Source organism: Crocodylus porosus, unplaced genomic scaffold, assembly GCF_001723895.1.
Source record: "Crocodylus porosus isolate Cpor-Errol unplaced genomic scaffold, CroPor_comp1, whole genome shotgun sequence".
Classification (NCBI taxonomy): domain Eukaryota; kingdom Metazoa; phylum Chordata; order Crocodylia; family Crocodylidae; genus Crocodylus; species Crocodylus porosus.
Window position 1 is genome coordinate 91194604 of NW_017728943.1, and position 14048 is coordinate 91208651.

The 14048-nt window shown below is 40.5% G+C and overlaps 1 protein-coding gene across 10 annotated transcripts in view; it reads left to right on the forward strand.

The window, feature by feature from the left end:
* Positions 1–14048, forward strand: part of CEP170 (centrosomal protein 170) — a 153148-nt gene that overhangs the window by 83478 nt on the left and 55622 nt on the right. For 9 of the 10 annotated variants that reach the window (XM_019549783.1, XM_019549782.1, XM_019549784.1 and 6 more), the window contains one exon: positions 11788–11937. The exons of the other annotated variant lie outside the window; for it this stretch is intronic. In XM_019549783.1, the coding sequence (XP_019405328.1) occupies positions 11788–11937 (150 nt within the window). The remainder of the gene's footprint in view (positions 1–11787; positions 11938–14048) is intronic. 10 annotated transcript variants of the gene reach the window in all.

The following is a 14048-nucleotide window of genomic DNA, read 5'->3' on the forward strand; positions in this document are numbered from 1 at the left end:
TATTGGCTTATGTAAAAATAAACTTTGAGACCAGTGAGGTAGAGCTGCTCTCTGAAAAGTCCCAGACCATTAGAGCTCAGGCCACTTCCATAGCTTTCCTACATATTGTTTCTGTAAGTGGCAATTGCAGGGCAGCCATCTAAACCTCAATCCATTCCTTTATCAAGCACTGTGCAATTGTGAAAGTTTCCAGGGCTGATGATGCATTTTAATGGTCCTTCAGTTGCTACTTACGTGGGGTCTCTAAGACTTTCCCTGAAAGTGGGCGTTAGCATCACTTTGGAGTTGCTCACAATGCAAATATGCATATGGACAATCACTGAAGAAGAAAGAACCCCAGTAACCCCAGAACCCTTGTTCTGTTTTTTCTTCAGAGTTGGATGTATTATAAAATTGTAGTTCAAAAGAAACTAAGTAGTGTGTACATTGCCCTTCTTTCCCTTTATGTGGGAACTTAAGGGCAAAACTATAGTGCACGTAAAGACAAAAAATATCCAGTCAAAAGCTTGTCATGTGTATAGTCACAGTGAAAATAGTGAATGTAGAAAACGCATCTGAAAGGACTTCAGTTTCTATCAGGTAATACTTTTGTGTCAAGATTACCTTATCTCTCTAAAAGTATTTGGAATAAAGTAATGGCTATTCTCCTTTTCTTTCTATACCTTTTCTTTACACAGATGCTTCTAAAAACTTTTAATTCACATTGAAACAATCCTAAGAACCCTTCAATCAATGGGCTTATTTTCCAATATGACTGTAAAATGGAAGAGGGGTGTGTGTGTGTGTGTGTGTGTGTACATATCACAAGCTTTCCTGAGCTGAAGCTCACTTCATCTAATACTGTGAAAGGACTTATAAAAAGCAGAGTATAAGAAGGACAGAAAAATTAGAAGACAAAAGACAAGTGTACCGGGGGTGGGGAGAAAAGGAGGGGTAGGGGGAGGGCTGGGAGAGACGAGCAAACAATCAGTAAGCTCATAGGAACAAAGGAACCATCTTATGCAGACTTGTATCCAGTGTTCTGTATTCATTTATAGTTGCTGTTATTACTAACATAAGGTTCTTTATTGAGAGCTGCTGGGTATTTTTTCTTGTTAGTTCTGAGACCTTCTGCTGAGTGAATTTCAGAATTTCAGGTGAATTTCAGATCCTTTATTTGTGAAATGAATGTATATATGTGGAAGTCAGAGAGACCAGTAGTATAGGAGCTCACAACTCTCTCTCTCTCTCTCCCTCTCTCCCTGCCCCCCCAAAGTAAACTTGATTTTTCAGAGTCCAGTTTTAAATCTTTAGTCTGTATTTGTCCTAAAACTTGTTCAGCAGTGCCCTTTACTGTAATCCCAAAAGTAGTTGGTTTACAAGTGTTTTTGTAGGTATACTAAAACACATTGAACATAAAATAACTAATATGTAATGAGGGGTTGTTCAGAACTAATTTACTCTGAAATATAACTATTAATAACCAGTTAAATATTAGAAAAGCAGGACTGCCTTTTCAAGTAATAATTAACATATATTTTACTAAACTGCTGTGGTATTTGTAATAATCCATTTTATAAAAGTAAATGTCAGGCACAAAGTTCTCTGTATTTAAGTAGTAACTGAAAGGTTCTGAATAAAATTGTCAGCCAAATACGGAATTTTGCCGTGTTTCTAACAAAAAAAACCCAACCCTTTAAATATTTCTCAGCCTCATTGCACGGTAATTTTAGGTGGTTTCTGGAGCCCTTAATCCCTAAATCAGTCACGTTTTACATTGCTTAAAGCGGTCATTATTCGTTTTAAAGTTATACCACTCCAGGGCAGGATTATCTCTAATCCGCCTAATTTTTTCCCGTTCCGTTAAGGTGGCCACTTCCCACATCTTGTCTACCCAAGTTGGAGTCCTCCAGCATCCTAGGATTCAGTGGGTGAGAAGGGACACTGGAGTGCTGCAGAGCCGAGCATGGTGCCTCACCCTTCTGGGACATTGGGTAGAATGCAACCTCAGGTTACCTGGAGGCTGTGGTGCCTCCTGCTGCCTCCTGGAACAGCTCATTGTTCCTACCAGCAGTGACATGGAGTGGGGGGCAAGCTCCAGAGAAAAAAGGATTGGGTCCATCAGAGCTGAAGCAGTGAGATAGGCTGGGCAGCAGCAGGAGGCAACACAGCCACCAGGTGCTCTTGGGCTGCAGTGTTGGCCTTGCCCAGTGAGAGCAGTGAACCAGTCCTTTTCAGCCATAGTGCTAGCAAGCATAGCACTGCCAAGCCTGTTGCGGGTTTTTGCCCCCAAGGTGAGGTGGAGTACCTTGCATTTTTTCGTATTGAATGGCAACAAGTTGATATCCACCCACTTACTAAGCCTATCCAGGTCAGCCTGGATCACCAGCTTATTTTCGGGTGTGGAAGCACTACCCCAAAGGTTGGTATCATCAGCAAACTTGGCCAGTCCACTTCTGACACCAGTGTCCACATCATTAATAAAAACATTAAAGAGAAAAGGTCCAGTGATGGAACCCTGGGGGACACTACTGGTCACGGAGCACCATGATTATTCACTTCCATCAGCTACCACTCTTTGGGTCCAATCTCGGAGCCAATTCCCCAGCCATCAGACTGATGTAGCCGAGGCTGCAGTTGGCCAGTTTTTCCATGAGGAGATCATGGGACACCAGATCAAAGGCTTTTTTAAAGTCCAGGTATATAACATCAATGTCTTCGGAGAATCAGTGATTTGGACATAGACATAGCTTTAAATGTTTTTTCTACATACCTCAAGGTACCAGGTGCAGCTTGTGATGGTGGGGTGGATGGAGCATCCCACAGGAACACAGGTGGGCTCTCTACGTGCTCAGTTGGAAACCCAAAAGTGGACCAGAAGTACTTCTGGTACACTTTCAGGTCTGCCGCTGAACTTGTGGGGGACCCCCCAGCCTGGCGATTAGTGATGGCGGGAACTCCAGACATCCCCTTGACCCAGGAGGCACCAGTTGTCGAGCCAGGGCAGGGCCCCCTGCACGCTCCCTGGTGGACACAGAAGTGGACCAGAAGTGTTTCTGGTCCACTTCTAGGTCTGCTGCCAAGCACACTGGGGAGCCCTCTGTGCTCCCATGGGATGGTCCATCCACCCCACCATTTCAGCATTCATGAGCCGCCTGGTACCGGGAGATACGTAGAAAAAACATTTAAAGCTGTGTCTGTGTCTAAATCATAGAATCTTTCTGAATCTCTCCAAATCAATTCGGAAGGTTCCAGTTTAATTCGGAGTGATTAAAGGGTCTCCTGATTCGATTTGGATTCAGAAATTTAGCCACTGGATCAGGTCGAATCTCCACCGAATCAAATCGGCGACCGAAGCTTCACATAGCCCTAGTAACTAGGCCCTCTTTGTCTGCATGACTAAGAACAGATATTATGCATAAACCAGTTTAAGTGATCAGAAACTGATTGAAACCTGTAACAAAACAGATGTTCAGTGCACAGAAACCAGTTTGAAAATGGCTGAAACCGGTTTGAGATAAACCTGGTTGAATGTAGTATCAGACTTAACTGATTTGGGTCAAACCAGTTTATACAATGTCTGTCCCACACTCCTTACTGGTTTAAAATAAACCAGACACACCCAGCATCCTGGCATGCTCTCTGGACTGGGCAGGGCTCTCTATTCCACAGCAGGGCTGGCCCCTCCCCTCTGCTTCCTAGCTGCAGCTCCAGTACAGACTGGGCTGTTCCCCCTCTCCTCCTCACCACTACCTGCTAAGCAGGAATTCCCCCCTCCTCTGCCTTGTGGAGAGGTGTCTGTGTATTAGCTAACAGACCACATACTGGCTATGGTCCATACTGAATCAATAGGTAGATAATGTCCCTCTGTTTTCTTCATGTGGTGATAAAAACTGAGTTAGGGGGTGATAAACACTGTTATTAATTCCCTGCTGGGCTAATCAGAGCATCCTGCTGCGGTCTGGCCATGCCTCCCCCACCTCAGCTCAGTGCTGTGGAAGGGATGGGAGGGCTGCTCTAGCACCCCCCGACTTCTAGCCTGAGCCTCTGCAGGCATGTGCCTCCGTATCTGGCATGTCTGTGCAGTTACAATCCAGTTCAGCCTAGCCAGCTTAGACTAACCTGCAAAGATTGAATAGATTCAGGCACAGGCGTTTTAAATGTCTGACTGTAGCCCATGTGCGTATGCACACAAAATTGGCAGATACAATATTTATGATCTTTGCAATGAAATAAAATACTACAAAATTTCTGAACACCTATACTTCTCCTATTGCAAAATTTTTATCAAACCTTGTAACAGTGGTGATTAACTGAAAAAGTATCTTCTTTGCTTATTAAAAATATGGACGAATACAATAAAGTAAGATTTTAAGAGGTATACGGTGGTGCCCAGAGGGCAGAACACCTTTTGGAATCTTTCTGCATCTTTGTAGATGAGAGATTGCCTTAAAAAAATTAAAGAACTGGAAAATAAAACAAGGACTAAGCCAAACATTTTTATCTTTAGAAAAATGGTTTTCAGGTCCCCGTGCTTTTCAGCCCCAAGATCCTGGGGCTTAATTACTTTTTATCACTGCTTCAGTGATCCATGCCAGAAGAAATATGCTTTAACCTCACATGTCTTGGTTGTAGAACTACATATGATTTATGAATGGTATGTTGAAAGTTAAGCAAGGATACTAAAACCTGGTAAATCATCTGAGGGTGAATGTAACTTGCTTTATTTTATTATTTTTATTAGCATTTTGTTTGTATTATACTTGAAGCATTCACTCAGATTGAGCAGCAAGTTCAAGGAATGAATGTCAAATCTGAATTTTTCACACATCTGGCAGACTTTCAACAAGTAGTAAATTTGTTTTCAATTTTGAAGCCTGAAAATGACTGAAGATTTCATTGTGACAAGCATGGGATGACTTGCCTTGAGCATCGGCTTTGACGAAATGACATCCTGAGGTCCTTTCTAGCCGTTTTCTCTGATTCTAAGCACATAATTTATATACACCTATGGACATGTAGTTGGGTTTTTTTGGAAAATGAAAGAATAATAGACTTGGTAGGCTATATTATCTTTTGTTTTGCTTGCTTGAAGTGTTTTTTAATTGTTTCCTCTTGTATATGCTAAATTCATAGTTTTAACTTTTTTATGCTAGAGAATTTTGTGTTGTCTGGTTTTACATTCTGAATATGTAATCATACTGATTTATGGAGTTTGAAAATCTAAGAATACTTAGTGAGACAATTTGATAATGTGTAGGTGACCTGTTCTCCAAGCTTAATTAGAAAGACCACATTATTTTAAAATACTTAGGGTAACCATTGAAAAGATCCATTGAAATCTGAGTTCCAGAAGCAGCTTAAATAAAATATGGGCCACAATATCTAAATAGGGAAATAGGATTTTTACCATAGTATTTTGTGCTTTTCTAAAAGGCAGAACATATTTGTTATCATAATTTTCTTTTGTGGTAGTGATTTTCATCTCTATTAATGCTTTATCCTATATTCTCTTATGAACATGTGGGCTACCATCATTAGTGGAAATATCAGGAACTTAGTTTGGACCTGAACCTGGCTCCTGGATTTTAATCTGAAAACTCTTACACCCTACACCCACCATGTTTCAGTCTTTTCTCACGGTCACTGAGGCCTCTAAAGTTGGTATCTTTCCTTTCCTTTTCCTGCATATCCAAGACATATCCAAACTGTCTTATATATTTCTAAAACATAACCTATTATTATCTTTTCTGTTCATACAGATAAAGGGCCGATTAAAGGACAGCATAAATCTCATATATAAATTACTGTAAACTCTTGGTGATTCTAGACAATTTAATCCACCTTCTCCCAACTCCACATAAAACAGAACTACTAAGATACTTTACTTTTCCATCTTTTAACATCTTCACATACTCTTTTTAAACTCATGCCACTCTCCCCATTTTCCTTTGCCTTAATTCATGCCTTTAATATGCTTTACAGAATTGCTGCCTACTTCTTATTTACTGTTGCCACTCCAATCTCTTGAACTCAGTTATACAAACCTTTAATTCCCATTTGTTCACTCTATCCACCAGTGCTTTCTCACTAATGATAGGTCTCAAGGCAGAGAGGCTCAGAATTTAAGCATCAAATAATACAAAGGCATTGGCTTCCATAAAGAAAGAATATTTTGTTCCCCCACTGTTCCGGTCTGTTTCAGAGTTTTTACATTCCTAAATGATCCATGGAGTTCTCATAAAGCAGGGACTGCAGTGAGCATAGAGATGGCCTTTGGGCCCTTCTGAAGCCATAGCAGTAGGCTCCATTAGCAAATCTAAAAATGTGAGAGAGAGCTTGAAGCTTGTTTGTTTTTAAAGTGAAATTCTTAGCTTTTTCCTTCCCATTTTAGCCATTTCAGAACTGTGCAAACCAAGGCCAGTGTTTTTGGGATGATCTTAGATCATATGACTTCCACCTGAAAAAGTAGAAGAGGAGTGTTCTTAGGATGCTGCTGAAGACACCAAGTGTATCAAAAGCTCACTTATAGTTGTGGTGCTACTTCTGCTGAATGGGGAGTGTGCCTTATGGCCACTGGAGGGAACAGTTTGACAATATGATCAGAGTATATATAGTCCAGTGCAGTGGTGTTCAACTTCTGTCCCACAGGCTAGATTCAGCCTGTAGAGCTATGTCATGTGGCCCGTGGGGCTCCCCATGGGTCCAGGAATTTGTTTTTGGGGGAGCAGTAGCTGTTAATTGCATCTAGAGCCATGGCAATTAACACCACCAAATTTCTGGATCCAGGGAGAGTTCTGTGGTCCAAATGACAGAGCCTTCTGCACTGGTCAGGCTGCAGCTAGATCCAGTGGTCGGGTTATGCTGACTCACCAGACTGCACCTGTGGGCTAACCCTGCACACAGGATCCAACCCATGGACTGACCTCATACTACTAATCCCACCCGTGGGCTGGATAGCTTGAGCCTTATTGCTCTAGTAGAGGAATTGTATTCAAAAGAAAGGGGCTGCTTCATTTCAATGTTTTTGCACCTCTAGATCCTTCTATATAGTCTTGATGAAGTTGTATAACTGAACACATAACCTATGTTAGTGAACCCACTTATAAAATGGAAGTGATGCCGCTATAGGCTTAACGTCTGTAAAGCAGGGGCAGGTAATTATTTTGGGCGGAGGGCTGCTTACCGAGTTTTGGCAAGCTGTTGAGAACTGAATGGGTTGCCATGCCCCTTGACAGGTGCCCCAGCCCCTGATCACCATCTTGGGACCAGAAGTCCCGCCCCCTAACCCCTGACCTTCTCTACCAGAAGTTCCTCCCCTTGGCTCCAGAAGTACTCCTTTCAGCAAGGGGTTTTACCATCTCGGAACCAGAAAAATACCAAATTGTGTTCTAAAAAGTGAACATTTACAACATTCATTCATTTAATTAAAAAATATATTTTTGCACAATAGCTTAAATGAAGTCCTACACTTGTATATTTTGGGGTGTGGGGGAGTTGGATATGTAGGATGTGGGTGGGTATGAGGTTTGTGGGGGAGGGTGGCTGGCATGTGTGAGAGGGTGTGGGGGTCTGTGTGTATGGCAATGTGAAAGAGTTGTAGGTGCATGTGCATGGTGGGGTGTGTGTGTGGGCCTCGCCCTACAAACACACACACACTGCCCCTCCTGCACGCACACACACACACACTCTCTCTCTCTGCCCCTCCCTGGACATGCACACCGCCCCTGCCTACACATGCATGTGCACACACACACTGCCAGAGGCAAACCAGGCAGGATGTGGGGCCTGGGGCAAATCAGCCTGTGTGGGGCCCCACCCCTGCATGCAAGAAAGCCAGCAACAGATGTGGGCATGGGAGGTGCCGAGTGGCCAGAGGTGGCAGATTTGGTGGCGGGTGAGGTGCATGAAGCCGGTGGCAGCACAGAGTTGCTGCAGCCATTCCACCTAGTTCTGCAGGGTCCCCAAAGTGTGGGGCCTGTGGTCATCTTGATTCACATCCCCAAAGGGATGGCCCTGCACACTGCCTTTGTGCATGCATGCATGCATACACACTCGCTCTCTCTCTCTGCCCGGGTATATGAAATGGCTAGGAGTGGGTGGGGCTGGACTCCTCCTTCCTGCTGCTGGCTCCCCCTGGGTCCTACTGCCCCTGTCAACTTTGACAGGCAGCCAGGAGCAGATAAATATTTTCTAAATTTTTTAGGGGTCTTGCGTGCCAGATAGAATAGTTTGGCAGGCTGTATCCAACCCATGGGCTGCATTTTGCCTGCCCATGCTATAAAGTATTACATATGTGATACAATTCACCAAAATGTATGCACAACCTAACTCATTACAAAGGACCATTGTTGTCTGCAGAATTTTTAAATATTATTTAATGTTTGCAGACTCAAACAGATACATTTGGGCTCCAGGTCCAGAATAGGTTTGGAAGGAAGACACCAGAAAAAAATTAAGTTTGCCCTCAAAATTTTACAAAATTAGCTATCTCAACTTTTCGTTTGTTAATGTACCTCACAATCATTCGGAGGAGAGGGGGTTGACTAAAAGAGGGAGACTGTGGACCATTAAGTTTGAGCAAGGAGATGAAGAAATGTGTAAGACTTACAATCCAAAGGGAGCTGTGATTAACTGTTGTAATAAGTTACATAATTATTCCCCTTATAAATCTTTTTTCAGTGAATAATTTTCTTCTGAAACATTCACTACTGCCTCAGGTATCCCAGACTTGATTCTTGCTAAAAAGTATAGGTTTTTTTATAAATTTGAGCAAAAATTGCTCATTCATGTAAGTGCAAGGAGGGTGAAGAAAAGCTTTGTTTCCATTAGAGAAAAAGGCATGTAATTTTTTTAAACTGATCTTTCAGCCAAACAGCTGGGTGTGGAAAACTGAAATTTGGCATAGAAATGACCTTCCCAGACAGGGCCTCTCTTTTGCCGGGTGGGGGTTGCAATTCAATTTTGAATTGACTAAGCAATGAACTGTTAAAATAAAAAGAGGGTGATATCCAATATTAAGATGATTAAGAAACTTGTTTTCTCTGTGTAAACGCAATCATTGCTGTGATTTGTTAAAAAGAGAAAGCTCTCACCAAAAACCTGGCCTTCCATACTTAACTGCTGTTTAATATTTTTCTTTTAATCTTTGGAAACATGTCACAATTAGTAGTACAATAGCATCATGTCCTTCCAGAGGAGACTTCTAGCCAAAATGCTGGCTAATAAATTGATTAAAAGCCAATTCTATTCAAGGTTGCAAGAAAAAGAGCAAGTGTGAAATGAAAACGGACCTTTCTATGTCCACCTGTCATCTTCTTTGCCAATAAATCAGTGCTGTCTGACTGCATGTGGCCCATGAGAGGTTAACGCTTGGCCTGTAGGATCCTGCAAGGCCACCATTCCTCCCTCTGCTCCTGCTGGTGCCAGGGTCTTTAGGCTCTACCTTCCTCCTTTAGCTTTGGCATCCTGCCCCACTCCTTTGGGGTGAGGCAACACAGCCTGTGGCGACTTGGGGTTGGGACAGGCTGTCCATGTGGAAGGGGAAGGGCAGAGCAGCACATGGTATGTCCCACAGCCACTCATAAGTTTGGTAACCCTTCAGTGAATTGAAGGAGGAACAAGAATATAAAAACAATAATTTTTCAATACCAGGGGCATCTGTATTGTAAATGTGTTTTGCCTCTTATTTAATCCTGTAAATCAGTCTTGAGCTAGATTGTATCCTTCCTCCTGTAAGGTCCATTCTTGTAAGATGGCAGCAGAAAATACCACTTAAAGGAGAGAAGTTACTTGATGCTTGTGTAGTGTAGCACAGGGCAAATGTGCTGCACAGCATTCTGTGTTTACTGAAAAAGTCTAGCATATGATCCTCCACACTACTAGAGTAGTAGCCCCCAAATATATGAGACATTAGAGCTGTGTCCAGCCTTCACTATTTGTGTTGAAGGGATATTAGTGGAGACATTAGGCTATGGGTTTATTATACATCTTTTCATTATATGAAAAGAGAGGAAGATATTCTTTGCATCTTACCTTCAGCCCTTGTAGAATGAAGCAGAACTGGATTTCAGCTTCTAATGCTGCTGGGAACAGGGGGTGTGGTGTGGAGGGGTTAAAGAACTTTGCAACATCAGTAAAGATATTTATTCTCATAGTCAGTAAATATTCTGTTAATAGTAATTTGTTTGCATAAAATGCTCCTGCAGTTCTGATTTAAATGTAAATGTTAGAAGACCTGAGGTGTCCATGTGAATAAAGCGAGAGAATGAAGAGCCACCTACATAAGAGTAAACTAAAGGTGGGAGGAGGGGCTGGATGATAGTTGGTTTATGTGCTTCCTTGCCACCTATCATACTTGTCAAAGATAGCAAGAGAAAGGGAACTAGATGTCATCTTGATTATGGAGACATGAGAGATGCACTGCAATTTTAAAAAGCTCTTGCAAGAAATTAATTATGCTTAGATAAAGTGTAATACTGTAACTTGAAATTTTCGGTGTGGTTTACATGTAAATGATAGTATCAGTGCAAAACAGTTCTTTGTTCTCAAGTATTGGCAAATGCACAATTATTAGTTTGTATCTACATAAATCAGTCAATTTCTATATAGATGGTAACTTTCCATATTAGACCTTAAATGGGGATTACATTTTTTTTAAGGAAGAAAAATGTCCTTTTAAATATTACAGGCCTCAGTGAGAAAGTGTTATGGACTATGGGCCTCTAGTGGTGAATTAGATAACTTTGATATTTGGAATTAGATAGCTTTGGGCTTTTTTACATTTGTTCAAAATTTTAGTAAGCAATTTGTTCTCCTTCATAATTTTGGTAATTAACATGTCTTCCTTCCTTTATTAGTACTGGACAGAGGGTTGTCAAAGACCCAGAGTCACGAATCTTTGGAAAATACTGCATTTAGAAAAATATCTTCTTTTATGTTGTGCATATTTTCTTTTTTGTTGTTGTCATTATTGATTTTCTTTTTTAATAAGACTGAAAGCTGTTTAGATGATTCCCTGTTTTGCTTGCATTCCTTCCATGATAAAGCAATCTTCTGACATAAGTTAATTTCAGCAGCAAGTTTTAATGATTCACAGTACCCATAGTAATAACAAAAATAATACTGGTAAATGTAAAATTTCTCTAAACAGAATTTTCTGATCAGTCTTTGTCAACCTTAAAAAAAAAAAAGAATAAATTCCCAAAACCCAAAAAAGCCCTTTTTTTTTTTTTTAGAAGTAATTTAGAGCCCTCTATAAACTACATGGAAAATTGAGTAGTAACTTTAAGTTGATAATCTTTGTTTCTGTCAACTAAATTACATTACATTAACATTTTGTTAAAACTTATTTAACATTTTCATATGTAAACATTTGCTGTAGTTGCTGCATCAGTGTGAGGAATGGTGGTTGATATAAACATCACTGGGGAAGTGTTCTAAAAGATGTCTCCCTTACTGACTTTGAGAGCACTTGTTACAAACCAAGCAGTAACTCTTCAAAAAATAAATATAACAAAAACATTAAGTACTACTTTAATTAGAATATACTTAAATATACTGTTTAGCAAATACAAGCATGTATATTTCTTGATATTACATAATGTCTGAGGCCTAAAAGTACATTTATAAAAATAAGTACCCAAAAATAAACTTCTGGAAATGTTTTTGATCTGCTGCTGATTTGTGGAATTAACTTAGATATCAGATAACTTAATTTGCCATCATTGGCGCCCCCATCCATCAAAACTGAATGCTGTGTCAGGAAGACATTGGGTTAATCCGAGTAACAATGTGTTTCATTTCCAGGTATTTGGAGTGGATGACAGCCAGGATTATAATAGGCCTGTTGTCAACGAGAACCAGAAAGATTTAGTAAAAGATTGGGCTATAAATTCTGCTACAGTAGTACTGGAAGAAAAAAGACCACTGAGTACAACTGGATTTCTTGACACAGAGGTAGAATTTAATTTTTGATGGTCTTCTTTTTTCTTCCAATAAGAGAAAGCACTAGTAATTGACCATTAAGTGTTAAACAGTTAGCATATGAGGTTTTACCTTCAAAGCATTAGTTCTGACATATAAACACTTTGCTTTATTTTAACTCTTATAGTTTAAGAAAAATTCTTCCATTAGAACTAGAAAAGTTAAATTATGAAGGTATTAAGCTACATTTCTGCTTGCAGTCATATGCATGTACGGAAATGTAGTGTGAGCGCCATTGCAGTATTACATTTGTTGGTATGGGGGCCCCAGACTGCATTCCTCCCAGCTGAAATAATGAAACTGATTAACTAAATATAAGATCTTGAAATTAAAAAATTGTCTATACATCTGACTTGTGATATAAAGCCACCAAAGTATGTAGGAAGCTTGTAACTGAGAGCCCCAAAAAGGTAAATACATTTGGCGGGGTTGAGGGAAGAAGGGGCAGTAGGACAAGAATATAGATGGCTATCTTTAGAGTTGTAGTTTATTAATTGATGCCCTGCTCCTAAAAAGACAATAAAGGTTTATATCTGGGATGTAGAGCGGTTTAGCCAGATTAGGCTTAGAGGAAGACTTGTGCTCTAGGGCTGTTTATGACAGTCTGGAAAAGCACAGGCTCAGGGGGGACCTGGTGGCAACCTGTAAGTACACAAGGGGTGTTCTTCAGGATCTGGGAGAACGTCTGTTCACCAAAGTGCCCCAAGGAAAAACAAGGACCAACGGTCATAAACTGCTACAAGACTGTTTTTGGCTAGACATAAAAAAAAAAATGATTTACTGTCTTAGCCCCCAAGACCTAAAACAGACTCTCTCCAGATGTGGTACAGGCACCTACTCTGGACTTATTCAAGAAACGCTTGGATACTTATCTTGCTGGGGTTCTTTGACCCTAGCTGACTTCCTGCCCCTGGGCAGGGGGCTGGACTTGATGATCTTCGAGGTCCCTTCTAGCCCTAAAGTCTGTGAAATCTAAATGTATGATTCCCAGTATAAGTACATGATAAGTGTTGATCCTGCCTCTGGCTGTTCCTAGCAGGCTTTAAGATACCATAATAATGGATGAACTGTAATAACTTGAATAAATAGAATAGGATTGAGGTAGAATCAGTCTCAATACCAACAAAAGGATACCACATCTACTTTTAATTTTGTTAGCAAAACTTACAGTCCTGCAAATAAGTTGATACAAGCTTATTATAATCTTGAGCACAAGATTTTGAAGTGTAATTAGTTTTTTAGCAGTAAGTGGCTCAGCACCTAATCAACCTGGCCACTTTTTTCATAGCTAAGTCTTTTTGTTGGGATGATATTCTAGCTATCGTGGAATATTGATGTTGACATCTAGTGTGGATAAAATATATTTTTAAATATCTGCTGTGAAAATAATGTTTTCATTTATGCAAGAAGTCTAAACAAATGAATTGCTGCATTTTTCCCCCTACTTTACTTTTGGTTGTAAACCTACTTCTTTATTCTTTTTTCTCTGTTCCCATCTCCTGCAGATCTCTGTTCCCTTGTTGGCCTCTCTGCATTGTAATACTACCAGAGGAGTAGAATATTTTTTATATTTTTAATAATATGTGCAACAAAACATTAACATTCCGTATATTTTACATATGCAGACTAAGTCTACACCTGTGATCAGTGTATGCTGAACTTAACTGAAGGAGATGCTGCAGAAGAGGGTTGTTTTGACTTCTCACTCAGAGCTATTTGTATTACTCTTCCATCCCCGATGTAGTTTGGAATAGCTTTAGAGGTGCTCCAATGCATGTTGGCTGGCACTACTGATGTGATCCAGTCTTATCCTCTGTTACTGTCAGTGTGCCTAACATGCCACTGTATTGGAGTAACCAATAGGGGTTAGTTATTCCAGATTTGAGGTTTAAGTTCCTTTCTTCCTGCTGTAGTATTAAAGCCTTGGAAAGAACAGAATGGAGTCCTTTTTTTTACAAAGTACTGTTTGGCAGTACTAACAAGCTAACTAACAGAAAGGGATCTTGGAGTCATTATTGACTCCAAGATGAACATGGGCCGACAATGCGAGGTCACGGTTGGCAGGGCTAACCGGACCTTGTCGT